Raw genomic sequence first — 27,992 nt, forward strand, 5'->3', positions numbered from 1 at the left:
AGAATTCCCACACCTTAATAACCATTGTGCAGGAGAGGGGATTTAAGCAGGAGTTGCTGGCATGACAAACTACATTTGCTGAAATTCCCTCTCCTACCCACTATAAAAGGAGCAGGAGGCCTGCCTTCTGCATTTAGCCACCTTAGGGTACAACTACATTAAGTGGGCTCACAAGTTACTGAAATTATCTTGTCCTCAGGGAAGGCATTTTATTTGATCTCCCACACTCAAATTCTTTGACCAGCTTAAGCGAGCTTTGGCAAAGTTTGCCTCCTATCAGCTGTGTGGAGGAACTGCCCGTGAAATGTGGCACCCAATTGCAGTAGGAGTTTCAGGTAGGAATCCCATTCTGGTTGCCTTCACAGTTGTTTGATTAGGAAATCAGCCCTGAGTGCACACTGGAAGGACAGATCCTGAAGCTGAGGCTCCAATACTTTGGCCACCTCATGAGAAGAGAAGACTCCCTGGAAAAGACCCTGATGTTGGGAAAGATGGAGGGCACAAGGAGAAGGGGACGACAGAGGATGAGATGGTTGGATAGTGTTCTCGAAGCTACCAGCATGAGTTTGACCAAACTGCGGGAGGCAGTGGAAGACAGGAGTGCCTGGCGTGCTCTGGTCCATGGGGTCACGAAGAGTCGGACACGACTAAATGACTAAACAACAACAACAATTGTGGAGGAACAGAAGGGGGAACACAAGGGGATACAGAATATATATATCTTAAGGAACTTGGAGAAGGGTGGGAGGAATGGGTTGCAAGGAAAGCTAACACATAAACTTCCCATTCAACCTGCTGAGTACTGGACCACGCTGGCTGTATGCACAAATGGTTGGGCTTGTTTTTCTCTTAAGTTCTGGTATCTCAAGAGTTGGTTATGTAAAGTATTCCTGTTCATGCCCAGGACACTCTAACAGCTACATCTTTCTATCTTCATATACTTGTGATCCCCGTGTTCTCCAGGCACAGAGTGCCATCTGGTGGTCCAAGCAATGCTTGCCTGCTTGGCATACAATTTCTTCTAGCCCAGGGGTCTGCAACCCGCGGCTCCGGAGCCGCATGTGGCTCTTTTACACCCTTGCCGCGGCTCCGGGGCGGATACTAGCGAGGGGAGCATTGTGCGCTCCGACACTCCCCACTGTGGCGGGCGCTGTACTGGCTGTGACGTCGCATGGGGGCGGTGCGCGCGTTAGTCACGCACCGTCCCGACGTCACCTTCCCACCCGCCCGCCCGCCCGCTACATTGTAAGGGGCATGTACGCTGGTCACTGCATTGAAAGGGGGCATGTACGCTGGTCACTGTTTTGAAGGGGAGTGAAGAACACACACACACAAAAAGGTAACTTGTTAATTTAACGTTCATTTCTATGAGGAGGAGTAATTCTGAGGGGTCAAACAAAGAAATAATTTTTAAAAAGTGACAAAAAAGTTATGTTTATAATGACGAGTTTTGCGGCTCCCATGTTTTTTTTCCTTCAGAAACGGGTCCAAGTGGCTCTTTTTGTCTTAAAGGTTGCAGACCCCTGGTCTAGCCCGATCAATTCAGGGGTCTCTGTGCGGAAAAAGTTTGCTTGACAAAAAAGCATAAGAGGAAGTTATACCTTTCAATATGACCCAGTTCCATTCCTTGGTAAGAGTAAAATTAGAACAAAATACCATCACAGGTTGATGGCGAGACTTTGCTCTGTCTGAATCCATCTCAATTTACAGACAGGGTCATGCTACAGCTACACCATCTATTACAAACCAGCCCCATTCTGCAAAACAGCTCTGCTCAGCTGAAAAGATACAAAGTATCTGCTTATCTGTAAATCACACTACAGGATTTGTCAATTGCTTGCAGATACTTTCAATCAGTCCCTTTTCCCTCAATGAAAGCTTTGTCTGTTGACAGCAGAGACTGAACATGGGAATACCTGCATCACTGGGCAATTACCCTTTCCCCAATTTGCAAACTTAAAATTGAAAGGTTACAAAATGCAGATCAAAAACTCAAAACTCAAAAGACTGTAACAGTACAATAAAACATTATAGGTGTCAAAAAGACCATAATGCAAATGGTAGGCAAATCCCTCGGAGGACACTTCATAATCAGGGCATCACCACTGAAAAGGCTCTCTCTGGCCATCATCTGTCTTGCCTCATTAGGTGGGGAAACCTGGAGAAAGGGTTCTCTGATGACCTTAAGGACTAGGCACATAGAGCTACAGAAGACAGTCCTTCAGGTAACCTGGCCCAAATCCATTTGGGGCTTTAAAGGTTAATGACAGCACTTTAATTGGGCTTGGAAACTGACTGAGCTGCTTCATATGTAACACTAAGTCGAACTATGGCTGGCCATGAGGATTTCTGGGGAGATGGCAGCTGCTGCTCTGTCCTGCTGCTGTGAGCTAAGTAATGGTTTGGGGCTCAGCAGGTCATTCAAACATGCTGCTGTGAATTAAGCCATGGTTTAGGTCAGTGGGTTGTTCAAATGTGGCCTCATGGTTTGTCTTGCCCCAGACCAACCGCAAGCTGTTAATCTAAGGTTGATCTCAGTTTAGTAGCTCGTGGTTTGTTTGAAGAAGAGAGACTATGTGCTTGGGCTTGGACAACACACTAAGCCAAATCAGAACTCAGAACAGTGTAGCAGCAGCAGCAGGAGTGTAGCAGCCACAATTTCCTCTCCAGGAACTCTCACATTCCCACTTACATGTTGAAGAGAATTGTTGCTTCCACAATGAATGACTTTCAGCACCCACCTATACAACATTCATTCTCCTTTTTTAAAATTATTTTTTATTGAGTTTTCCATATTTATCATAATCACATTTTGTTACATACAACAATAACCTTAAACATTGCTCAAATGAGCACAGACTTCCTTCCCTCCCTCCTTCTGACTTCCGAACATCTTTACTAAATTCTTAGCATCTCTATAACCCCCTTTTTACTTTCTGACTTCCTATTAACATTTCATCTCATTGTATGTAAATCAGGTCCTTATGTTCACATTACAAAACATTTCAGTATACAACATTCATTCTCAACACATCCGACCCTCTCCTCTGCTGTGTACCCTCTCCCCTTCTTAAGGCAACAAGACCTTTAATTAATTAATACATTACATTACATTATATTATATTATATTACATTACATTACATTAATGTAAGGCAGCTCCAGAGGAAGGAAACTCCAGTGCTTTTTGCAGCGAAGCTATGGCAGCATCAGAAGCAAGCACACAGCTTGGGATTGATGACACCCTAGTGGGAATACAGCTGGGTACACTTGGAGGGGGGTGGGGGAGAAGAGTGAAGCAGAAACTTCAGTTTTAAAAGGCACAGAGAGAAAACTGCAGAGAGAAACTCAGATTTCAAAAACGTCCGGGCTCACACCGCTTCCAAGCATTGCATTGCCGGCCTTTACACACTCAGCCAGCTGAGGCCCTGCAGACAAACAAATAAGCAGTTAGCTAGGATTAATCAGTGCCACTCACCTCACTGCAGCCTGTGCACAAGTAGCTTTCAAACAGGCCTGTTCATTTCTCTCCATTCTATGCCCTCCCCATGATGGAAAAATGGGGACATATCCACCTCCGAGCTGGAGATGAAGAGTGTGTGCCATGCTAATGGTACCACTGCCTTCTGCATTAGCATTTGTTTGGTGAAAATCTCTATGGCGGGAGCTAGGGAGTAGCAAGCTGTGCTGCCCAGACTGGAGCTCTAGTGGTGGGGCAGGATTTTTTCTTTTTAGTGTGGATGCTAAATTCACAAGAAAGGGGATCGGGCTGGACCCAAGTAGGGATCAAATAAAAGTTTAAATGAAGCATTGGTTGGACTGGGGAACAGAAGTGCTGTCTCATCTTCAAGCTTCAGCCTCTCCATCATTCTTCCTCACACCATCCTAAGCCCGCCCGCATCCAGCTGCCCACAACTCACCTGTGGTTGCATGGAGCCAGCTGAGAGCTTTTGCTTCCAGTAACTCCCACTCATCCTTCTGCTCCATGGCATTGATGTGGAGCCATAGGATGGCCAGCACTGTCGCCCATGTGTTCGGGGCCACCTGGTAACGAGAATCAGGAGTCAAAAGAGAGAAACATTGGACCCTGGTCACTCACTGGTCCTGCACATGCATGGCAATGCTTAAGCAAAATAAAACCATGGTTGAGTGTGACATGTTGGAACTATGGTTACAATTTAGCGACAACCCAGGTTATGAAGCCATGGTTTGAAGCAGGTTTGAAAACCATCGTTTACCTTACTGCTCATTCAAACATCATTTCTATGGAGGAAGCCATAGTTAAGGCAGTTTCTCCAACCTTTCTGCTTATAAGATGAGAAATAAGCCTCTCCTGCATCTCATTCTACATGATCTCTATAGAGGGGCTTTTGCCTGGCAATCTAAACCCTATAGCTTCATATGTATTTATGTATGTATGTATGTATGTATGTATGGCAGAAAATTATGGTTAGTGCTACCACATCCCCTTGTTACACGCCCCAAAATCATGGGTGGCCATTTATATCCACGGACTGCTGGCTATTTGCAGTGTGGTAGCGCTGCAGAGAGCTTGCTGGGGAGACCATGCATTAAAAAGGGACTCAAAAAGTACTTAAACAAGGTTTTAATTACAAAAACAAAAACTCCATTTACACTAAATACATCAACAACAAACCAGACCCAACCACCAACCCATCCCCCAGGGTAATGGGAGAGCTAGGTGCTGCTCCTTATATACTACACCCAATTGCTGACACAGCTTAATCAATACAACTCAGCAGCACCTGCTATGTTTCACAGCTGCAAAGCTGGGTCTCGTTATCTTGCTCTGGCCCTTGCTCTGGCCCCTCAAAGACATACACATCGGGTGGAACAATGATGAACCTTTACATTTAAAGAAACCATTCAACAGTCAGATTGCTGTTGCCACTCTGCTCCCAGTAGATGCCACTGGTTCTGCCACAAAACCTACCTGGGCAGGTGATTTGCTTGAGATCTCAGCCTCACTCAGGCCTAGGATGCTGGCCAGGTCAGAATCAAGCGGCCAGGAGCCATCAGCATTCTGCAGAGATACCAGGTTCAAGAAAGGAGATTCCTCTTTCTTGGGGGTGGGCTCAACGTCCTCTGCAAAAGAGCCATTAAAAATATGATCAACTTTAAGGCAGCTAGTTTCAAAGTGAGTCAGCTGAATGCAATCTCCCTTGAACAGCTGACACTGAGGAATAAAGGACAAGGGAGCTCCATTGCACTCGGTACCCCGTTTGAAAGTTTTGTGAAACTCTCTGGCTGGAAGCAGAATGCTGGACATTTCATCTGACACAGAAGTGTTACTAAGGGCTTGATGGGTTGACCACTTGGGCTTGCATGCTTGCTGGAACAAGTACAGTTGCAGTATACTATGTTCTCATTATGTCCAACTTCTATCAAAAGATGGGAGGAGGTATTCTGTACCAGCTGAAGCTTCTCAGCTCCTGTACAAAAGGCAGCCCCACAGTGTGTAGAGAAGGCTTCAATCTCAAGGTTGCTGAGAAAAGCATGGATGGTACTTCCTTCATTGCACTGGCAAGACAAGTGCATTCCTTTCCATCAGTATACATAGGACAATAAATAGCTGAGCCAATGGGCATATTGTTTCTGAGAGCTCATCCACACCTTGTTCTTCTTGCTGCTTTCCTCTGGGAAAACCCATGGTTTAGTACTGAATCAGAACAAATGGAAACTGAGTTTTCCATGGACTGCTGTTTGTTCCGATTTACCACTAGAGAGTGGGTTTTCTGGGGAAAAGTGGCAGAACCTTTGCCTTTGTAGGAAGCACAGGACAAGCAGAAAACCGCTCAGACTCATGTTTTCTGGGCACGGGGCAAGCAGGAGTGTGGATGAACACTGACTCTCCTTCCTAACTGGACACCTTATCACCACCTGGCAGAGAAGCCCTCGTCCTGCGTTTAAGGAAATTCATCAACATCGAGACTTCCGATATGTGTTGCCACATACAGTGGTGCCTCGCAAGACAAAATTAATCCGTTCCGCGAGTCTCGTCTTGCGGTTTTTTCGTCTTGCGAAGCACGGCTATTAGCGGCTTAGCGGCTATTAACGGCTTAGCGGCTTTAAGAAAAAGGAAACAAACTCGCAAGAACTTGCAAGACGTTTTGTCTTGCGAAGCAAGCCCATAGGGAAATTCGTCTTGTGGAACGACTCAAAAAATGGAAAACTCTTTTGTCTTGCGCGTTTTTCGTTTTGCGAGGCATTCGTCTTGTGAGGTACCACTGTATCCGGATTTTCCCAACTTTCAAGCGATTCCCATCCAGACACTGCTTTAGACGGCCGAATCCGGGCAATGTTCAGGAAATTCCAGACGTATGGCAACCCTAACTTAGCTTGTCTATTACAGGGGTGGCCAACTCCCGAGGGACTGCAATCTACTTTCAGAATTAAAACCTGACAGTGATCTGGTCAAAGTTGATCTGGTCAAAATGAGATAGCCCATTTTATTGGGCTTTTTTTTTTTGGGGGGGGGGGCTTTTAAGGGATTAGTTGCTCTCCAAAACAACGCTATGAAAGCACTTTTCCATTACAGATATCAGGAGAAAATCCAGGCAGGGGAGAGGATGCGGGGCTGGGTGCTCTTAGGCAAAAGCAAAGGGAAATAAGCCTGCGATCAACAGTCATCGACTGCAACCTCCCGGGGATCGACCTGTTGGACATCCCTGGTCATTAGTTTGACAGATGTTTCCAGTTTCCACTGTTTCCAGTATCTGCCCTGCATCCATTCCATGAGGACTGACCGCAAAAAGACTCCGAACATAAGATGTCTTCAAACTCATTCATGCAATCAGCAGAGCAAGCGAGGAGAGGACCTGGCATACTACACATCATATACATAGGTGGTGCTGCTCCTACTCGTCTGTTGCTCATGCCAACTGATTGCAACACAGCAGGTCCACCAGGTGCTGAAAAGGGCAATAGATCTAGCAGGAAAAGAAAAGACATAGCTCATGTGATTTTTTTGGTTGCTACCTTCCAGGATATAGCAAGTTTATTTGTATCCTCCCAGTCTTCCAACAAGCTCAGGGTTGTCTAGACCTTGACAGCAACTGCAATGAAAGCCCACCTCTCTTACAATAAGTGTGCGGTGGGGACGCTGGAAAAAGTTCCAAAAGAATAGTTCAGACTTCACAACAAAATATTTGTTGTCTATCTACTCCTATCTTTACACTGGCCTAGGAGCACACTCCTCCATCTCTTGAACATCTATATCTTACTATCTGCATTAAAATGTAAGGCTGTCACCATGCAGTCCCCATTAGAGGATTTGCAGTGCCTCATCACAATCCTGGATTTGCATGGAGTCAGGGTGGGGTAGGGGAGCAAAGGAGAAGACAGGATAAGCAACACCAGTGGCTATTGCACAGGGGCGAGAAGGCATGAATACTAACAGGGGGAAAGTGGTTCTAAATAACAGAGGTTTGAGTAAAGCAGGGATGGAGAATAACTGAAAGGAAAAATGTTATTTTAAACAATCGCAGAGGTTTGAGTAGCATGAAGGGGAGTAAGCTGCAGTTTAAAACAAGGTTTGAGTACAGTGAGAAGGGGCAGAAGGGAGAAGGGAGAGGCTCTGTTCTGTATAGAACCCATCTGTTATTTCTTCTTGTTAAAACTTTAAAAAAATAAAACCCTCAGTGCTCCTCCATCCCTGCTTTACTCAAACATCTAGGGGAGGTATGAAGGGTGGTGGCCTTTTCAATGGTGGCCCCCCTCATTTATTGAATGCTCTCCCCAGGGAGGCATAACTATCACTAGCTGTTTGTAGGTGCCAGAGAAAAACATTCTTATTCATTGAGGCCAACAGATCTTAATTTTAGTGAGGTGTGTGGTAGAGTTGGGTGTGAATTTTTAGCTGTATTGTTCTTGTTTTTAAAGTTGCTTTGAGTTTCATGTTTGAAGAAAAACAGCTGATAAATAATGATAATAACGATGATAATTTTATGTGCAAAATGCTAAACAACTGATGATTTGAAAGGGAACTGATTTGAAACTGATCACAGTACAGTGGTACCTCAGGTTAAGAACTTAATTCGTTCTGGAGGTCCATTCTTAACCTGAAACTGTTCTTAACCTGAGGTACCACTTTAGCTAATGGGGCCTCCCGCTGCCGCCCTGCGATTTCTGTTCTCATCCTGAAGTACCTCTTAACCCGAGGTACTATTTCTAGGTTAGCAGAGTCTGTAACCTGAAGCGTCTGTAACCCGAGGTACCACAGTATTTGAAATGAGCTCCCTGAAAGCACAATCAAATCAGCTCCTGGTCATCTGGACAGGTTCTGCTAGATGGCACTAAATAGATGTGATGGCATTCAACCAAACTCTCCCTTAGTGACCAGGGCTCTCCCACAATACATCTCCTTGAACTTACACGGATGGGGAACGTCTCGGCGGGTGAGAGGCCCTTGAAGTGGCGTGCCCAGCTCTGTGTTAATTCCCACATAGGCGGTCTGTGAACACACCACCCCTGAACTCAGGCTCGTCTCCAGAGCCAGGCGTTGTTTTTTCTTTTCCTTCTCCCCGACCCCCTCCAGTTCCTGCAGGAGGGCCTGAGCTGCCAGACGGTGAACAGGGAGCCTGCAGAGAGGGAAAACAGGGAGCATGGAGAGAAATGCTGGGACCATTTGGCATGCTGTAACCCCCTTAATATATTCTATAATCCAGATTTGCCAATGGACAGGGAAGACTGGATTTGGATGGCCAACCCGCTTGTGAATCAGAGGAGAGCATTCCACAAACTGGGGGCCACAGAAGAAAAGGTCTGTTCTCGTGTTGCCACCTTCTGGATCTCTCATGAAGGAGGCACATAAAAAAGGGTGTCAGAAGATAATCTCAGAGTCCAGGCCGGTTCATATGGAAAGCGGAGGTCCTTGAGGTATTGTGGTCCTGAGCTGCTTAAAGCTTTATAGGTCAAAATCAGCACTTTGAATTGGGCCTGGGAAGTAAATTGGTAGCCAGTGCAGTAAGACCAGAATCGGTGTAATAATAATAATAATAATAATAATAATAATAATAATAATAATTTATTATTATTTGTACCCCGCCCATCTGGCTGGGTTTCCCCAGCCACTCTGGGCGGCTTCCATAGAAACCAAAAATACACTAAAATATTACACATTAAAAACTTCCCTGAACAGGGCTGCCTTAAGATGTCTTCTGAATGTCACGTAGTTGTTTATTGCTTTGACATCTGTTGGGAGGGCGTTCCAGAGGGCGGGCGCCACTACCGAGAAGGCCCTCTGCCTGGTTCCCTGTAGCTTTGCTTCTCGCAATGAGGGAACCGCCAGAAGGCCCTCGGCGCTGGACCTCAGCGTCCGGGCAGAACGATGGGGGTGGAGACGCTCCTTTAGGTATACTGGGCCGAGGCCGTTTAGGGCTTTAAAGGTCAACACCAGCACTTTGAATTGTGCTTGGAAACGTACTGGGAGCCAATGTAGGTCTTTCAAGACCGGTGTTATGTGGTCTCGGTGGCCGCCCCCAGTCACCAGTCTAGCTGCCACATTCTGGATTAGTTGTAGTTTCCGAGTCACCTTCAAAGGTAGCCCCACATAGAGCGCATTGCAGTAGTCCAAGCGGGAGATAACTAGAGCATGCACCACTCTGGTGAGACAGTCTGCGGGCAGGTAGGGTCTCAGCCTGCGTACCAGGTGGAGTTGGTAGACAGCTGCCCTGGATACAGAATTGACCTGCGCCTCCATGGACAGCTGTGAGTCCAAAATGACTCCCAGGCTGCGCACCTGGTCCTTCAGGGGCACAGTTACCCCATTAAGGACCAGAGAGTCCTCCACACCAGCCCGCCCCCTGTCCCCCCAAAACAGTACTTCTGTCTTGTCAGGATTCAACTTCAATCCATTAGCCGCCATCCATCCTCCAACTGCCTCCAGGCACTCACACAGGACCTTCACCGCCTTCACTGGTTCTGATTTGAAAGAGAGGTAGAGCTGGGTATCATATTGGATCATATTGATGGAGACCCAGTCCAAACCCCCTGATGATCTCTCCCAGCGGCTTCATATAGATGTTAAAAAGCATGGGGGAGAGGACGGAACCCTGAGGCACCCCACAAGTGAGGGCCCAGGGGTCTGAACACTCATCCTCCCCCCACCACTTTCTGAACATGGCCCAGGAGGAAGGAGCGAAACCACTGTATAACAGTGCCCCCAGCTCCCAGCCCCTCTAGACGGTCCAGAAGGATGTTACGGTCGATTGTATCAAAGGCTGCTGAGAGATCCAGCAGAACCAGGAAACAACTCTCACCTTTGTCCCTAGCCCGCCGGAGATCATCAAGCAGTGCGACCAAGGCAGTTTCAGTCCCATGATGAGGCCTGAATCCCGATTGGAAGGGATCCAAATGGTCCGCATCCTCCAGGTGTGCCTGGAGTTGTTCAGCAACCACACGCTCAATCACCTTGCCCAAGAATGGAAGATTTGAGACTGGGCGATAGTTGGCCATACTGGCCGGGTCTAAAGATGGTTTTTTAAGAAGCGGTTTAATGACCGCCTCTTTCAGCGGATCTGGGAATGTTCCCTCACGGAGGGAAGCATTCACCACCCCGCAGAGCCCATCGCGCAGCCCTTCCCGGCTTGCTTTAATTAGCCAGGATGGGCAAGGATCAAGGAGACAGGTGGTTGGTTTCACGCATCCAAGCAGCCTGTCCACATCCTCAGGGGTAACGGATTGAAATTGATTCCATGCAACTTGACCAGACAGGGCTCTAGCACTCTCCTGCCCCGGCCCTGCTCCCACGGTGGTGTCTAGCTCCTTCCGAATAGGAGTGATTTTATCTGCAAAAAACTTTGCAAAATCGTTGCAGGAGATCTTGGGGTCTTTACAAGGCCCTGGTGGTAAAGGTGGTTCTGTTAAATTGCGGACCACCTGAAAGAGTCTCCTGCTGCTATTTTCTGCAGATGCAATAGAGGCGGTGAAGAAAGTCTTCTTCACCGTCGCTATCGCCACTTGGTAGGCTCAACGTTGAGCTCTAACCTGTGTCCGGTCAGATTCGGAGTGAGTTTTCTGCCACCAACGCTCTAGCCGTCTCAACGATTGTTTCATCGCCCTCAGCTCCGAAGAAAACCACGGGGCTGTCCGGGCTCCATGCAATCAGAGAGGGCGCTTCGGAGCCAGACAGTCGATAGCCCTGGTTAACTCCGCATTCCAGTGGGCCACCAGGGAATCAGCTGAAAGGCCATCAACATGGGATAAAGCATCCCCTACCACTCTCTGGAAACCATTTGGATCCATTAAGTGGCGGGGGCGGACCATCCAAATTGGTCCCACCTCCCTGCAGAGGGGAAGGGTCGCGGAGAAGTCCAGTTGCACCAGGAAGTGATCTGACCATGGCACTTCTTTTGTTTCACTATTACTTAGTGTCAGATCACCCACGTCACTAGAGGTGAACACCAGGTCTAAGGCATGTCCATGACTATGAGTTGGGCCAAACTTATTCAGGGACAGCCCCATGGAGGCCATGCTTTCCACGAAGTCCCGAGTGGCCCCTTGTAAGGTCGTGTCGGCATGGATGTTAAAATCCCCCAGGACAACCAAACTAGGTGTCTCCAGGAGAACATCCGCCACGACCTGAAGCAGCTCGGACAGGGAATCCTTAGTGCAGTGGGGAGGTCAGTACACCAAAAGGAATCCTGTACTGCCCCTATTACCCAACTTCCAGAACATGCACTCAGAAAACTGGATCTTCCCAGTAGGACGCCTGATGCAAGCTAATGACTTCCTAAAAATCACTGCAACCCCCCCTCCCCGCCCACATGACCTGGGTTGCTGTGCATAAGAGAAACCTGGTGGGCAAGCAGCGGCAAGGACAGGCCCATCTGCTTCCTCCAACCAGGTCTCTGTCACACATGCCAGGTCAAATCCTCCATCCACAATCAGGTCGTGGACGGCAGTGGTTTTATTCATAATTGACCTGGCATTACACAGCAACACCTTCAGGTCATGTGGGTTTCCCCTGTTGATTCCAGTATCCATCCGGTCAAGGCCAGAACCGGAGGCAGGGATAGTCCTCAAACAACAACTAAACCTGCCTCCTCGGTAATGACATGGTCTGGTCTTAGCGTAACTCCTCCTCCTGCCCATGATCACTGAGATCGGATGTCCCAGTGCTTCCCCCCCTGTGGAACTTGTCCCAGCCATCGTGTGGTCAAACCGTCTTGCCATGGTGAATTCTGCACTAGCTGATTTTTAAAACTGTGTCTGTTTTAAAGTAAGGCTGTGAAATTTTCTTGGTTTTCTTGTTTTATCTTTTGTAAACTGCTTGGAGGGTTGCTGTTGTTTTTTACAATCAAGTAGTGTATAAATTAAATTAAGCAAGCAAACAAATAGTAAGATGAGAGCTTTCCAAGTCAGCCTGTAATTACACAAAGCACATCGTGTTTGTCAAAAGCTATGGAGTGGAGGGCAGAGGCAATATAATAGGAGAAGTCTTACCTGTCACTCTCCTGAGCCTGGAGTGAGAACTTCATTGTTTCTTTGAAAGTCTGGTCTTGGAACTGGTACTGAAGAACAACAGTCCCTTCATTGGAGCCTGAAGACTGGAGCAGAAGAGAAAGCATCAGAACTGGGAAAGGGCAAGAAGCCGTCGGAACAATACCTTCTGACATTAAAAACCACAAATAAAGTCAAGTTTTGGTATTCAGAATAGGAGAGAGGCATTATTCAGTAGTTAAGGTCCTGGTGGTCATTGCTTACCTGATGCTGCCCACGGATCTGGGCATAAATGAGGCAGCGCTGCCCCTGGAAGATGACCTGTGGGCCTGACCCCACAAGCTCAGCCTTCAGACCAGGAGGCAAGTCCCAGCTCAGAGAAATCCTGGTCACGGCTGGCTGCAGGGCCTTCTTCAAAGACTGCAGGGCCTATGGGAAAGCAAGAATTTTGCAATGACATTAAGAGAATATCAAAGTTCCTGTTCAACTATCGCTTAAAAATAAGTTTCTATGTGAGATTGTTTTGAAACTGTGTGAACAGTGCTTGCAAAGAAGTCAGGAGAGGGGCTGGTGAAGATGCCATCTTGGTTTCTCCAAAAGCCACTGAACATAGAATAGAAACCCACTGGACAGACTCTGAGCAATGCAATGACCCTGCCACATAGGGGACGCTAAAAAAGAATGGAATTGATAAGGAGACAAGAGATGCTATGAGAAACCAATTTCTTTATTCCAGCAGAAACTATGGCATTGAGATGGTGTGATGGACAGGAATTGGGTTTACCTGTGACCCAACGACCAGTGTCAGTTGGGGAGTAGATCAGCCAATTGGGAGAGAGAAAGAATGGAATTTAAGTCTGAAACTGACAGTTACTGTCAGGACTGTCAGAAATTGCTCAGGCAGGGATTGCCTAAGGGTTAGATAGGGACCTGGGTTTAGAGATTAGGGTCTTTTCTGGCTCTCTGAGCAGGCTCACCATAGGGCTTATCTGTTAGAGAGAACAGATTGCTTTCAGTAGCGTTCAGTTATACTTAAGAGATTGAACCTTCTCTGCCCACAGACAATCTATGTGATGGGCAGGGTATAAATAACAAAATTATTATTGTTGTTATTATGGATAGGGGAAAACAATGGCCAACCTAGAAATGATTACTCTGTCCAGTGACAGATTGAAAGTGTTAAGGCAGTTATTAACCATCTTTGAAACAAAGTATTGTACCTTGCAAAGGAAACCACTAAGCTACAACAACCCCTTTGCATAGAAACCACTAGGCCCTTCTACACTCGCCATTTTGTGGGTAGATTCAACAGCATACTGGCAGATTCAGGTTGCACAATTGTGGTTGATTTGTGTAACAAACTCACTTCCTCCCTAAATGATTGGATTTCTTGCAATAAGGAAAACAACAGGAAAATGCACTGGAATGCGTGAAGTAGCAATGGCTTGATGCAACGGTCATCCAACCTCCCCATTAACAAAGCAGAAGGAAGGTTCAACCAAAAAGGAATCTGGAGGCAACCTATGTTGCTTTGTCACAATGTGTTTTCTAAATGTCCCATAAAGAAACTCCAGCTGTAACTCTAGCTGGGCACTGCTAGCTGTGTAAGGTTTCAACATGCAGTCTAGGAGGAGAGTAGAAGGCTGAGCAAATGATCAATCCAAGGGTGCAGCCCTTATGACAACGCCTTATGAATCTGGGCTTCATGGATGCTTTGCAGAAGTAAGAAAATGTGCTATTTTGGTGAGGAGGGAGCTGGGATTCCATGCTCTGATGGCATCTAGCAGTGTCCCTGCCTGGTAAGGACAGGCAGAAGAGGAATGTGGAGCTCCTGAGCCTCACCTTGGCCTGCATGCGCTCCTTGCCTGCGATGAATTCAGCACTGCCTCCGGCCGCACGGGCAATTCCTTTGATGAGGGCTGTGGAGGCCCCTTCGCCAATGCCAAAGGAGAAGCACCTGTCAGAGAAAGAGGAGGTGAACCTAGGCCAGGTGCAGAGAGCTGCGAAAAGCTGGTTTCCCTCTCCCTTGCCTTACCTGTGGGAGGTGCTGTGACGTCGAACTTCAGCAATGACCTCATCTGTATTAGACACCTCTCCATCCGTGAACACAAAGAGCTAGAGAGAGAGAGAGGGAGGGAGGGAGGGAGGGAGGACAGAGAGGTATCAGAACCTATCCTATTCCCCTTTTGAAGTCCATTTTCAGGGCCCGGCTGGATTCAAATCCTACATGTAAACAGGGAAAACCAGCCTCACTAACAGCGACCCCCTCCATAGTGCAGCTGACCCCAGTAGCGCACACCATCGGTGCCAATCAACTGCTTGCAATGAAACAATCAGGGGCTCCTGGTAGCTTCTATGTAGCTACATCTTATATGATGTCAGATATGGGGCAGTTGGGCATGATATTGGGGGTGAAATGGCCTTGGGAGCCAAATTATGGCAATGCTGGGTGGAATGAGATGCACCGGTTGAGGGTTCCTTCACCCCTGCCATAAAGGAAACTTCTGAGATCCGGCAAAAGAAATCTCATTTCAGTAACTCTATTCCCAGGCCAGCCCTGAATACAGGAGAACAATGCCAATAACTACAGGACTCAATACCTGGCGAGGATACCCTTCTCGGCATGGCTGGCTGTAAATGGCCTGCAGCGGCTGCAGAATCTCTGTACCCCCCAGATCGGCTTGCAGCTCCTTCACCCGTTGGAGGGACTTGGACATGGTCTCCTGGGTGTATTCTACACTCTGCCTGTAGAGAGTTTCAGAGAGTCAAGGAGGCAAAGGACCTATTTTCCTCCCAAGCTCAGCCAGTTCCCCACCAGGCTTTTTTTTTTAACGTCCCACAACACTCCACATTTCCACCAGAACCAGCTGTTTAATTGCTCCCCTAAAACTCACCCACTCAGATGCATACCCTTCCTCTCATCAGTCAGTACTCAGACTGTGCTATGCCTCATCAAAGTTAGAGAAAAGCTATGTTTACTCTGCAGCTAGCACGGAGGAAGAGAAACAGCAGGACTTGGAAGGCACACATGGGGAAGGGGAAGATTTGAGGTAGCCAGAGAGGAGGACAGAATTTCTAGGGGTCCAGGATGTACTGCTTTGCAGATGAAGTTTAGAAGGCAGCTTGCGAAAACATCCCTTCTGGTTGGGAGAATTTTTTTCAATTCCTTGGTTAAATCTTTTGGGGTGCACATGTGCACACACATTGACATCAAAGGTCAAGTAATGTATCTAACACCTTGTTTTATTCTTTACCAGTGACCAAACATATAAACAGGTGGAGAAGTCGGAAAATAAAAGGTCTGTGACAGTACACTCACGGGTAGAAGGAGTCATAGGTGGATCCAAAGCCATAGATGTTGAAGTAACATCCCAGAGGGAGACTCTTCAGCAGGAGAATCAGGGTCTCCTAAAATAAGGTAAAAGATGAAGCTACGTGGATATCCCAACCCACCCTTTGCAAAGGGCTGGACTAGATGACCCTCAGGGTCCCTGCCAACTCTCCAATTCTATTTTTTTATATAATCTTTATTTATAGTTTTCAGTTATGTGAGTGTTTCTACAACTCATGAATTCCAAAACTTTAAACATTAAATCCCAGGAGACACTGTCAAATGCCAACTTTATAATTCTATAATTATAGGCCTTCCCACAGAGGATCCTTCCACCTCCAGGCTTCCATTACCCTGCCTTCTCCAAAGCACAGCACCGTCCCTCCCTATGCATCCAAACACGTGGATACCTTGGCGCTCTGAATCCGCATAGGTGAATCAGGTGAATCAGAGCTATACTCGGTGTTGCACTCCATGCTGCCAGAGCGATCCAGCAGGAAGAGGAATTCTCCAGTTGCCTTCTGGCTTGGCTTTGGGGCAGGGACGCTGGGGTACAGAGTAAGCAGGAGAGCCGGGTCCCCCATCAGCGAGGCTGTGTTTCATTGGAAAACAGTAGATCCAATAGGTATTTGGCAATATCCCCTCTTTCTTTCTTTTTTTATATAATTTTTATTTGCATTTTTAATAAAGAAACAAAAAAACACACATCCTACATCCCCTTCCCTCCACCCACCAATTATACAACTTTCATATCAATCACAACATACACCTAAATACAGTGGTACCTCGCAAGACGAATGCCTCGCAAGACAAAAAACGCGCAAGACGAAAGAGTTTTCCGTTTTTTGAGTCGTTCCGCAAAACGAATTTCCCCATGGGCTTGCTTCGCAAGACGAAACGTCTTGCGAGTTCTTGCGAGTTTGTTTCCTTTTTCTTAAAGCCGCTAAGCCGTTAATAGCCGCTAAGCCGCTAATAGTCGTGCTTCGCAAGACGAAAAAACCGCAAGACGAAGAGACTCGCGGAACGGATTAATTTCGTCTTGCGAGGCACCACTGTACCTAATGACTCTCTCTTCTACCCTTTTCCTGGTTTATTTACTCTTCTACTAAATCATGTATTATTTCAAATTTTTAATGTTCAAATTTCTTTCTCTGTTAATTTCTATTAGCTCCTATTCTGCTGGATTTACTCAAAACCTGCTAGGTTATTTACTTGTTTATACTGTTTCTTAAAATATTCAACAAACATTTTCCAATCCTCCTTATTTATCATCCTTTTATCCTATCCTGTCCGTTATACCTGCAAATTCAGCATATTCAAGCAGTTTAATCTGCCACTCTTCCCTAGTGGGGACTTGTTCTTCACCTTTGTGACAATAAGATTCTAGCCACTGTGGTGGCATATTGTGATAAATTCTTTAGTTTTTTAGGGACTTCTGTTGTTACAATTCCCAAGAGGAATGTCTCAGGCTTTTTAGGGAAGGTTTTTTTTAATATCTTATTTAATTAATTGTAAATTACTTCCCAGAATTCCCTGATTACTTTACAGGACAACCACATGTGGAAAAAAGATCCCTCTACTTCATTGCATTTACAACATTTGCCTTTTTCTTTTTTAAACATTTTTGCTAGTTTGGCAGGTGAGAAGTACCATCTATGGGTCATTTTTGCCGTATTTTCTTTTAATGCTTAACACGCCGTACAGTTCATATTTACTGTCCATAAATTCTCCCATAGAACATAATTAATATTATGACTCACATCCAGTCCTTTCACCTCTCAGCACCCTTTTGAGTTTCTGCCCCCACGTCCTCTGTTGCCTTAGGCTTTGCTCACCTGGGGCAGCCCCAGGCTTCCCAGCCTCTAGGAGGGCGCTGGGCTTGTGAACATCCTCGTAATATATCAGCAGCTCCACATCTCTGTCAAATTGGTGCCCTTCAGCCAAGGAGACCTTTGGGGTGGCAAAAAGAAGCAGAGCTTGAATGCTGGGCAGAGTTTAAACCACTCCCCTCTAAAGAGCTCCCACATATATTTATGTGTGCAACGCAACACATTTTAAAATATTGTTACCGATTGGGATCTTTAATTCTAAAATAGTGTGTCATGAGAGATCACTGAGGTTACAATAATCTATTAAAGAACAGATGGTGGAATAAGTATTGGGTAGAGACAGCTGCCTGCTTTTACTCATGCACGGAAAGCTCTTGTTTCCTTTACTTTCAAATCTTCTTCTCAATGTTGGTTTCAAAGGGACCATTCAGTAACTCCCACTACAGACACAGAGTAAAAAAAACCTTTCCCATCCTAAGGGGAATTCTGGGACTTCTTGTTTTTGGTGAGTTTGGCTCTTCAGGTTTACAGTAAAGGCCAGAACCTAGGCTAAAGAGGAAGACCAACTTGTGAGGAAGTGGGGAATACAGAAGGATGTATTCCTTCAAGTTTGGGAGACAACATGGGAGTAGCAGACCAGGCAAAAGTGGCCAAGGCAGCCATTGTGAACTTCTCTTTGTACATTAGGAACCAAAGCTAGAGATCTCACAATATATATATGCACGTATGTGTGCACAAAGATGTATCCATCACAAACTTAAGTAAGTAAGATTAGGTTTGTAAAGTAGAACTAGAAAAAAAGTAATATATTAAGAATGAAACACCAAAGATGCAATGTTAATAAGAACTCAAAGATTAAGGGGTGACAAGTATTGGGGGAGGGAAGTCACATGGGTGTATTATTTGTTTTCTTTGTATCATTATTTTGTGTTTTGCATTTTTGATTGATCAGTGTACTGTATATCTTTGGAATTACACACACACACACACACACACACACACACAGATGTATCCATCACAGTTCAAGGGCATAGTTCATCCAGGCAAAAGCACACAAAATGGTCACCAAACTGCAGTTCCCAGTCCGCTTTCAAAGCTTGAAACATGGGTTGCAGGGGAAGATGCCTGCAGCTTGTGTTCTTAAGCCACAGGAATGCACTCAAGGATCAGGCCTTCTCTCCTCCTTCTATTTGCACTGTAAGGCTTGTGTCCAATCCCTTGGTTACACTACAGTGAAGTTTGCTTATGCATATAGCAAGTTAACGCTTGCATCCACTGAGGTTATCACCCCATGACACAGTAAGTGTGGGTGGGGATTTCTGCTTAAAGACAAGTGGCCAGACTTACTGAGCTAGCCTTGTCACACGACAACAAAAGAAAGGGCTACACTGATCCCACCATAGCATGGCCCACCTGATCCAGATCTCCTCATCCTGCCCTCAAGAGCACCATACCATGTTATGTATTTTCATGTTTTTATTCATTAAAATTCTATCCTACCCTTTCCCCCAAAAGGAGCTGAGGGCATGAAATGAAGCAACAATGCAATATTAGAAAAATAAAGAACACTTAAAAGCATTAACAGCATCTAAAACCAGTTATATATCCCCGTAGCAAGGAACCCTAAATGTTAATCGCAAGGAAGACGTGATGCACCTCACCAGAGAGGAAATTCCATAAATGGGGAACTGCCACCCAAAACACTTTGTCATGGGTCAGGGCCAACCAGGCAGTACTCAGTGATGACATCACCAACAGGGCCGACAGCAGCGTCTGAGGTAGTCCATATTGGGCAAGATGCTCTTTTAGGTACATGGGTCCTAAGCTGTGAAGAACTTTGTATGCTAATACTGACACTTTGAATTAGGCTTGGGGGCTCACTGGCAGTCAGTGACTCACACATTATTATTAAAAGGTGCACTTATAGTACAAATATTCAGATTATAGGTTCATCATGAGCTCATTCAGGATTCAAGGCCGCACCAGACATGGCATTATACACATTGTTTAAAAATCAAACCAGCCATGCAAGGCCAAAGAAAGAGCCAGTGGTGTTGAAGGAAAGCCATATTCAGACAAACAAAAACAATACTGTTTCCTGCCAAATGGTGGTCTCAATTAGAATTGCCCCCTGCCCACAGCTCCCACCTCACAAACTGCAAGGATGGGGAGCGAGATTCCAAACAGGGCTTGTAGTGGTGTGGCAAGGCCACCTGAATAAGGTATAACAGGTATACCATTGTGCCTCATATGCTACCATGTCCCTTAATAATGCTTAATGTGAATGCTAAGAGTGCCCAAATGCTAATAATCAATTGCTGTGTCTCTCTCTTGCTGCTGTGCCTGCAGAAAGCAGAAATATATTTAGCTGCGTTTGCAATCTGTAAAGAACATTCCTTGTGCTCATGCGATGGTCACCATGACCTGACAAAGCAGGATGTCCGAAGTTGGATACTTTCCATTTTACGCAGATGACTGATAACAAAAGGGGGGATTTTGGCTTTGCCTGCCAAAAGGGAATTTTTTAGCTCGCTTGCTGATAATAAGGTAGAAGCAATTAGTAACATCCTGAGTACATATATGGAAAAAGCAGAATGATCTTTAAATGGATCTTTAAAAGCAGTGATCTTTAAATGGACATAGGAGGATTTAGGAAGGGTTGTGTCCAAGCTCATTGGTTTGATTTTGCTGCAATTTATGAATATGTAATGCTTAATGCTGTTTGGAAAAGGTATATAAACCCAAAGCCCCAGAGCTCCACACCCAGTCTTTGGAAACCATTCCGCTGGGTCTTACTGCTGCCAGCAATATAACTTTACTTTCTTTTTCTCCATTGCTGTGTCTGTGATTTTTGAGCACACCTTGAAGGTATCAGGTATTCATTTAACCCTTCGCAACAGTAGTTGCAAGAGTCAAACGCTCCCCTTCCCAAGCCATGGCCCCAATCCAGCTTACTCTTCCCTTCCCTTCTTTTTGTTTACAAAAGAAAACCTGTCATGCGAGGCTACGTATGTACAATGGCACATCTACGTCAGCCATTAGACCTAACCACAGATTTCTTGTACAGTTTCCAGTGGAGAATGAAAGGAAACAAATACACCCCTTTCAGAAGCTGTTCCATTCACTATCGTACCTGGGCAATCGTACGGTCTTCTGCCCTATAGCGCAAGGGCTCAAGGGTGCATTTGGACTCCACACGGTTGATGCCATAAGGCGACTCCAGCGTAGCACTGAGGCTGAGGGTGTAAGGAAGCGTCCCCTTGGGCACTCGTGGTATGCTCTTGGTGACATTGGCCCCTCCTGAACCTGCAGACGAGAGAACGAGAGTGTCATGGGTTATGGAACACAGTGGGCAAGCTCTCATGAGGAAAATGTTGCAAAAACAACATTAGCTACCATTACATGATATGGTGCTATAGCACACAAGGGAGGAAGAATTAGACTGCTGGAAGTGTCACCATGAAGTGGGAACACAGCTGGGTTAAGAGTGACACTACACTTTGGCTTAGTCTACATATGCAGCAGAATGAAGATTCAAAATCCTGAGAGTGTACTGTACAACTTCAGGCAGCCAATCTGAATGTTCTTCCTCATTTATTTATTTATTTATTCATCCATTATAATTTTTAAGAGGCTTGTACATGAAAGAGAAAGGTTGACAGATGAAGCCCAACTGGGGATGAAGTACAAATTTTACTATATGGTCAAAGACCTGGTAAAACAACTTAAAACACCGAAATCATGCAGCTTCTAAAACACAGAGTTAAAATATATGGTGACCTCTATAAACCAAGACACAAGTAATTGTAACAAAACACATTCATGGGTCTTTACAGCAGGAAAGAGGAATCTAGCATGTTTCTGTTATCATTTTGTTTGTGTCAGCCAATAAGGAAGTCAAACCCGATTCAAAGGTCTTTCCTCGGTAATTTGGTAGGATGGGAGTAAAAAATAACTCATCTCATCCTTATATAAGTTGCATACAAAGGAGCATATTAGTATTCCTAATGTTCCAAATCCACAGAGCTTAGGTATAACAAAACAGCATTGCAAGAGGCTTGTATGTGGGGCTAGTTAGTGTGTTTGGGGGTGCAGGAGCTTACCCTGAGGTGCATAGCGGGGGTTGAGGACAGCGGGCAGGACAAAGCGGATGGCCCCGTCGGGCTCCGGAGCCAAGGCCTGGACATAGGAGAGCTTCAGCGTGGCCTCTCCATCCGGAGGGAGGTTACCCAGGCTGCAGGTGAAAATGTCACTGGTGTTTTCTTCTCTTTCAAGCAGGAAAGCCTGCCGGCCTTCACTTAAGGCATCCTCATATTCCTGCTCTGCCTGCATTGGGTGGTGAAGAGAAGAGAAGAACATCAGGAGTGAGGAAGGCAAGGACACAGGCAGGTGTGGTCCCAAGAAAGGATTCCCATTTAAAAACAGCTGTCAACCAATTGGTTACCTACCAGCGAAGCTTCCATGCTTTTGTAACTTTACCTTGTGAAAGTAAATTATAAGCACTGTAGTAGCTACACTGTAACTTTAGAATTCATACATTAGGTTAAAATTATACCAAGCTGCAGCAGAAGAGGCCAGGAAGCCAGGCTCCCCACTACAGCAACTGAATGTTGTTAGGCACTCTTTCTTTTAAGCACAACATGTGAGCTTCTTGACACAAAATCTGCTTGTAGGCACAGAGTCCTCTCTAGGGAAGCCTCCGCCTCCCTTCTGAAACTGGCCACCCAATGCCAAAGGCCCTGATTCTCCTCAGACCTTCCATACCTGTTTCTTCTCTCGGATCTGGGCCTCAATCCGCGTCCCACCAATCAGGCCCTCGAAGGCATATACGGCGGCTTCATCATCCAGAGGGAAGACAAACACAACCTCCACTGGAGACTTCTCCTTATTGTGGTAGCGAAGCTCAGACACTACGTCAGCCACAAAGCCTCGGACCACCACATCCACAGAGATGCTCTTCAAGGGCACTGGGGCAAGGAGAGAACAAGGAAGGCTCAATGTATGGCCCTGTGTATACTTTGGAGAAACCCTCTCCAGTCATCTTGGCTCCCACTGCCAGGCCAGCCAGTTATTTAGGATACCTGAACCTACATCATCACATACCCTAAACTAGAAAGCTGTACATTGGCAATTTAGACTTCTTACTGCTTTGCACCTGCTTAGCTGAATAACCAAATGCAGGTAACTTACCAGGTTCCTCAGACTTTGTGACAAGGCCACAGATAATCATGACTGATGACGATGATGATCTTTGTGAAAGAATTGGTTTCCCAACAATTCAGCGCAACTGTAGAAAACAAAGAATTTTTGGCTAAAGCGACGGAGAGGTCAAGTGAGCGAAGCTGACCCTCTATCAGAAAATTGCTGGGTGTAATTAGGAAAAAAGGATTAATAAGCAATGAAGATATGATAGAATACAGGTTGCCAAGGTTAAAGAGCGGGTGGGAGTTGAGTGTTTATCCCGAGGAACTAAAGACGGAAAGAGTTCAAGTGAGCGAAGTGGACCCTCTTATTATTTCAATATGGCCATTTTTATACTGTACCAGCAGAAAATACCTGGCATTGCTCAAAAATTGTACGGGAACTTAAAACATTGTAATGCTGTTGGATGAAAGAGAATGCTGTATACAATTCTGGGAAAAAATGTTAAAAATGTTTAGCCTTTACTGGTACACAAATAAGCAAAGGCTTTCGTTGTGAATTCATTACTTGGGAATAAGAACTCTTGTTGGTTCTTGCAAACACTATCTCATCATCTGTCCTAACACTAATCTTGTTTCTCAAGACTCTGGTCCTTCCTTATGTAGCCGAAATGGGACCCCCTGTGCTCAAAAGGGAGGTGTCAACAGACGCAAGGGAAACTCAAGGTTTGCAGAAGTTCAAAACACCAGTACAGAACCTACGACACACACTGAAGTGAAACCAACCTCCAACAGCACTCAGGAAGGAAGAGATAATACAGTACAGACTTCCTTTCTCACGCTCTCTTAGACACTCACATGATGTAAACAATCATAGTACCACTCGCTGGAGCAGCTCGGATAGATAAAAATCCTAACAGCTTCCAGGCCATGTGGCCAGCATGACTAAGCCACTTCTGGCAAATCACAGCAGTGCATGGAAACGCCGGAGTGGTACCTATTTATCTACTTGCACTTTGACATGCTTTTGAACTGCTAGGTTGGCAGGAGCTGGGACCGAGCAACGGAAGCTCACCTCACTGCGGAGATTCGAACCGCCGACCTTCTGATCGGCAAGCCCTAGGCTCAGTGGTTTAGACACAGCACCACCCACGTTCTCATTTACCTCTCTTTAAACACAGGACTGTGAGTCTAGGGAAGGTTAAAGGACCTCAAGGGGTTACAGTGAAATTCTGTGTTTATTGAGATTTCTTTTTTTTTTTTTAATAATTTTTATTAAGATTTCAGTAAAAAATTAAACAGAAAAACATAAAAAAGAAGTACACAAATACACAGTACATAATCCAAAGAAGAAAAAAAAAAACCACAGAGAACAAAAAACAAAAAAAGAAACAGAACAATTAAAAACAATCACCTTTTCATTTCCGTGTTTAAATTTACTTATTTTCTGGACCTCCTCATACCTCCCTCTTTTGTATTCCAGTCCAAATTGTTTGTCCAGCAATTTCTTTTCCACTTTTTTAATCCCAATCTTTAATCTTAATATAATATAGCATTAAAATTTTACCTCTTAAAATACCAAATTTCCATTTCCTTAAACTTCTTTAATCCTAATCTTTAATCTTAATCTATCTATAACTTTAAATCCTGTACAGCTGGAAACCACTTATTTTCAATCCAACATCACTCTAGCATTCTTTAATTTTGCAGTGTTTCTGTAGATAATCTTTGAATTTCTTCCAATCTTCCTCTACCGACTCTTCTCCCTGGTCACGGATTCTACCAGTCATTTCCGCCAGTTCCATATAGTCCATCAGTTTCATCTGCCATTCCTCCAGCGTGGGAAGTTCTTGTGTCTTCCAATACTTTGCGATAAGTATTCTTGCTGCTGTTGTTGCATACATAAAGAAAGTTCTATCCTTTTTTATCACCATTTGGCCGACCATGCCCAAGAGAAAGGCCTCTGGTTTCTTAGGGAAGGTATATTTGAATACCTTTTTTAATTCATTATATATCATTTCCCAGAAAGCCTTAATCTTTGGGCACGTCCACCAAAGGTGAAAAAATGTACCTTCAGTTTCTTTACATTTCCAACATTTGTTATCGGGCAAATGATAGATTTTTGCAAGCTTGACTGGGGTTATGTACCACCTGTATATCATTTTCATAATATTCTCTCTTAAGGCATTACATGCCGTAAATTTCATACCTGTGGTCCACAACTGTTCCCAGTCAGCAAACATAATGTTATGTCCAACGTCTTGTGCCCATTTAATCATAGCCGATTTTACCGTTTCATCCTGAGTGTTCCATTTCAGCAGCAAGTTATACATTCTTGACAAATTCTTAGTTTTGGGTTCTAACAGTTCAGTTTCTAATTTTGATTTTTCCACCTGGAAGCCAATTTTCTTGTCCAATTTAAATGCCTCCATTATCTGAAAATAATGAAGCCAGTCTCGCACTTTGTTTTTTAGTTTTTCAAAACTGCAATTTCAGTCTATCTCCATCTTGTTCCAAAATTTCCCAATATTTCGGCCATTTGACCTCCATATTAAGCTTTTTCAAGGCTTTCGCTTCCATTGGTGACAGCCACCTTGGGGTTTTATTTTCTAACAAATCCTTATATCTTATCCAAACATTAAACAGCGCTTTCCTGACAATGTGGTTTTTAAATGCTTTATGTGCTTTGACCTTATCATACCATAGATATGCATGCCATCCAAATACATTGTTAAAACCTTCTAGGTCCAAAATGTCAGTGTTTTCAAGAAGTAGCCATTCTTTCAGCCAGCAAAAAGCTGCTGATTCAGCTTAAGAACTACCGCCCTATATCATTACTTAATGTGGATTACAAAATTTTTGCAGATATTTTGGCTAAGAGATTTAAAAAAGTGTTGATGGAAGAGATTCACAAAGACCAAGCGGGCTTTCTCCCAGGAAGACATTTGTCTGACAATTTGAGGAATATAATTGATATTTTGGAAAAACTAGAAGTGAACATAAACACTAAAGCAGTTTTGATATTTGTAGACGCGGAGAAAGCCTTTGACAACATTTCTTGGAACTTTATGAAGAAGAATCTACAGGGTATGGGGGTAGGCCAAGGTTTTGAGAATGGTATAAGTGCAATTTATTCAGAACAAAAGGCTAAACTAATTGTAAATAATGTTGTGACGGAAGAACTTAAAATTGAAAAAGGGACACGACAAGGTTGCCCAATTTCCCCACTTCTTTTTATTTCGGTCCTGGAGGTTTTGCTGAATATGATTAGAAGGGACCAGTTGGTTAAAGGTATACAGGTCGGAACTAAACAGTACAAATTGAGAGCATTTGCAGATGACTTAGTATTGACGTTACAGGAGCCAGAATCTAGTACTAAAAGGGTTTTAGAACTGATTCAAGAATTTGGTCAAGTGGCAGGATTTAAATTGAACAAGTCAAAAACTAAGGTTTTAGAGAAAAATTTAACACCGATTGAAAGAGAGAGGTTTCAGAATGAGACAGGTTTAACAGTGGTTAAGAAAGTTAAATACCTGGGGATTAACATGACAGCAAAAAATGGGAACTTATTTAAAGATAACTATGAAAAATGTTGGGCTGAAGTGAAAAAAGATTTAGAAATTTGGTCAAATTTGAAGCTTTCACTGCTGGGCCGTATTGCTGCGATAAAAATGAATGTATTGCCTAGAATGTTGTTTTTGTTTCAAACTTTGCAAATTGTGGACAGAATGGATTGTTTCAAGAGGTGGCAGAAAGATATTTCTAGATTTGTCTGGCAGGGCAAGAAGCCCAGAATAAAATTTAAAACACTAACGGATGCAAAGGAAAGAGGTGGATTTGCCCTGCCAGACCTCAAAGTTTATTGAGATTTCTTGCCTGCTCCCTGGAGGGGCCAGTAGCATTAGCACTGGATTACAGCGAGTGTTGGGAAATGCCTTCCATTTTCCACTGCACAAGGAAGGGTAGGGCTTGGGGTCAGCTACGGAACAGTGCAAATCACTACTCCAAATAACTACTCCATAATGCAAAACCACAGGCACGCCTCATGAATACTGAGTCACTCTTGACATCAATATGACAGAATTAACTGTTCCATAGAAGAGCTGGTCAAAAGTGTTTGGGTTCCTGGGTGGAGCTGCAACAAACACTCCCCACCCTTAGTCAAGATGTGCTATTGCCCAGGCAAGGTACTGTGGCACCCAAAGGAGAAAACCGCATAAGCAGAAATAGGTGCAGCTGCAGTCTCTCCCTGGCCATTTTTTTTTTTAAAAACTAACAACTTGCTGTCTTTCTATGGCACACAAATCCAGCTGCCTGAGGTGCCTGCCTCACTCTGCCTAATGGTAGGGCCACTCTGCAACTTTCCCCCCACCCACTGTAGGGCACAGGTGTCTAACCCTAGTTGTACCACAGGAAAAACATCCACAAGCCCAGGAGAGGAAGAAGAGGCCATGAAGAACTTCTGAAGTTCTGAAGTCTCACCCGACTACATCACAGTCCCAAAACATCTCTTCAGAACAGCAGCAGCAACAACACAGAATGCACCTCTGAGCACATGCAGAGTGCCCGTTGGTGCAACCAGCTTTCTCAGGCTCCGGAATTAGGATGCAGAGTTTTAGGATGAGATTACCAGGCTTCTAGGCAGAGTTGTCCACGCACGCTACATTTAGAAAATAAAACGGGAGGAGAGAGAGGAGGGAGGAGACCTACCAACCACTTTGGTACCTCCCTCCCTCCACTAGGGAGATTCCTAGTGGCAGAACGAAATCGCTGGCTGTAATAAGGCAAAATGGCCCAAGAAGCAATAAAGATATGATAGAATATTGATCGCCAGGGTTAAAGAGCGGGTGAGTGGTGAGTGTTTATTCAGAGGGAACAAAGATGCGGGAAGTTGGGAAGCAAAAGGGGATTTGAGTCCCAAACAGACCCAGACGCAAATACGTAAGGTAACGGGGATCCAGATAATCTAGTCAAGGCTGCATTTTTGTTTACAGGAAAGAGAGAGCGAGAGAGCGATGTTATGAGGATGCAGTAGAGACGAGCCCATTCAGAAATCAAACGCAGTAAATCATTTTCTTACCTCAAAGCGCCAGCAGACCTCGATGGACGTCCTTCCTCCTCGACTTGCTCTGCAAACAGCGGAGCTAAACCGAAAGTAAACCTTTCTGAGCTGAATGCAGAGGGACTTCCCGTTACTCCCGCCCCCAGCCAGGGAGTGTCCACAAATTCCT

The 27,992-nt window shown here is 45.0% G+C and overlaps 1 protein-coding gene across 2 annotated transcripts; it reads right to left on the bottom strand.

Moving 5' to 3' along the window:
- Positions 1-1,546: 1,546 nt before the first annotated feature.
- On the bottom strand, positions 1,547-27,984 carry LOC308461287 (von Willebrand factor A domain-containing protein 5A-like). Of its 2 annotated transcripts, none has more exons than XM_080978063.1 (18): positions 27,842-27,984; positions 22,811-22,907; positions 22,385-22,587; positions 21,724-21,946; positions 20,754-20,926; positions 17,552-17,741; positions 16,202-16,383; positions 15,780-15,868; positions 15,061-15,205; positions 14,496-14,575; positions 14,303-14,417; positions 12,725-12,889; positions 12,464-12,567; positions 8,393-8,598; positions 6,766-6,948; positions 4,953-5,104; positions 3,919-4,042; positions 1,547-3,426 (listed from the first exon to the last, which is right to left on the bottom strand). In XM_080978063.1, exons 2-18 carry the CDS (start codon positions 22,848-22,850, stop codon positions 3,347-3,349), a joined length of 2,454 nt encoding a protein of 817 aa, XP_080834189.1. In that variant the 5' UTR covers positions 22,851-22,907; positions 27,842-27,984; the 3' UTR covers positions 1,547-3,346. The 2 variants fall into 2 exon arrangements, with proteins under 2 accessions (XP_080834189.1, XP_080834190.1); XM_080978064.1 differs by having other exon boundaries at positions 1,548-3,426; positions 17,627-17,741.
- Between the last annotated feature and the right edge of the window lie 8 nt (positions 27,985-27,992).

This window comes from Podarcis pityusensis, assembly GCF_964106645.2.
Source record: "Podarcis pityusensis genome assembly, chromosome: 13".
NCBI classification, from domain to species: Eukaryota; Metazoa; Chordata; class Lepidosauria; order Squamata; family Lacertidae; genus Podarcis; species Podarcis pityusensis.

What these genes read in the sequence shown, in the direction of transcription:
- LOC308461287 (XM_080978063.1), bottom strand. Translation starts at nt 22,850, where the DNA reads ATGATTATCTGTGGCCTTGTCACAAAGTCTGAGGAACCTG. An exon ending in CACAAAGTCTGAGGAACCTG is followed by an intron (nt 22,588 to 22,810) that starts GTAAGTTACCTG and finishes TCCTTGCCCCAG; the next exon opens with TGCCCTTGAAGAGCATCTCT. An exon ending in AAGACCGTACGATTGCCCAG is followed by an intron (nt 17,742 to 20,753) that starts GTACGATAGTGA and finishes GCCACCCCAAAG; the next exon opens with GTCTCCTTGGCTGAAGGGCA.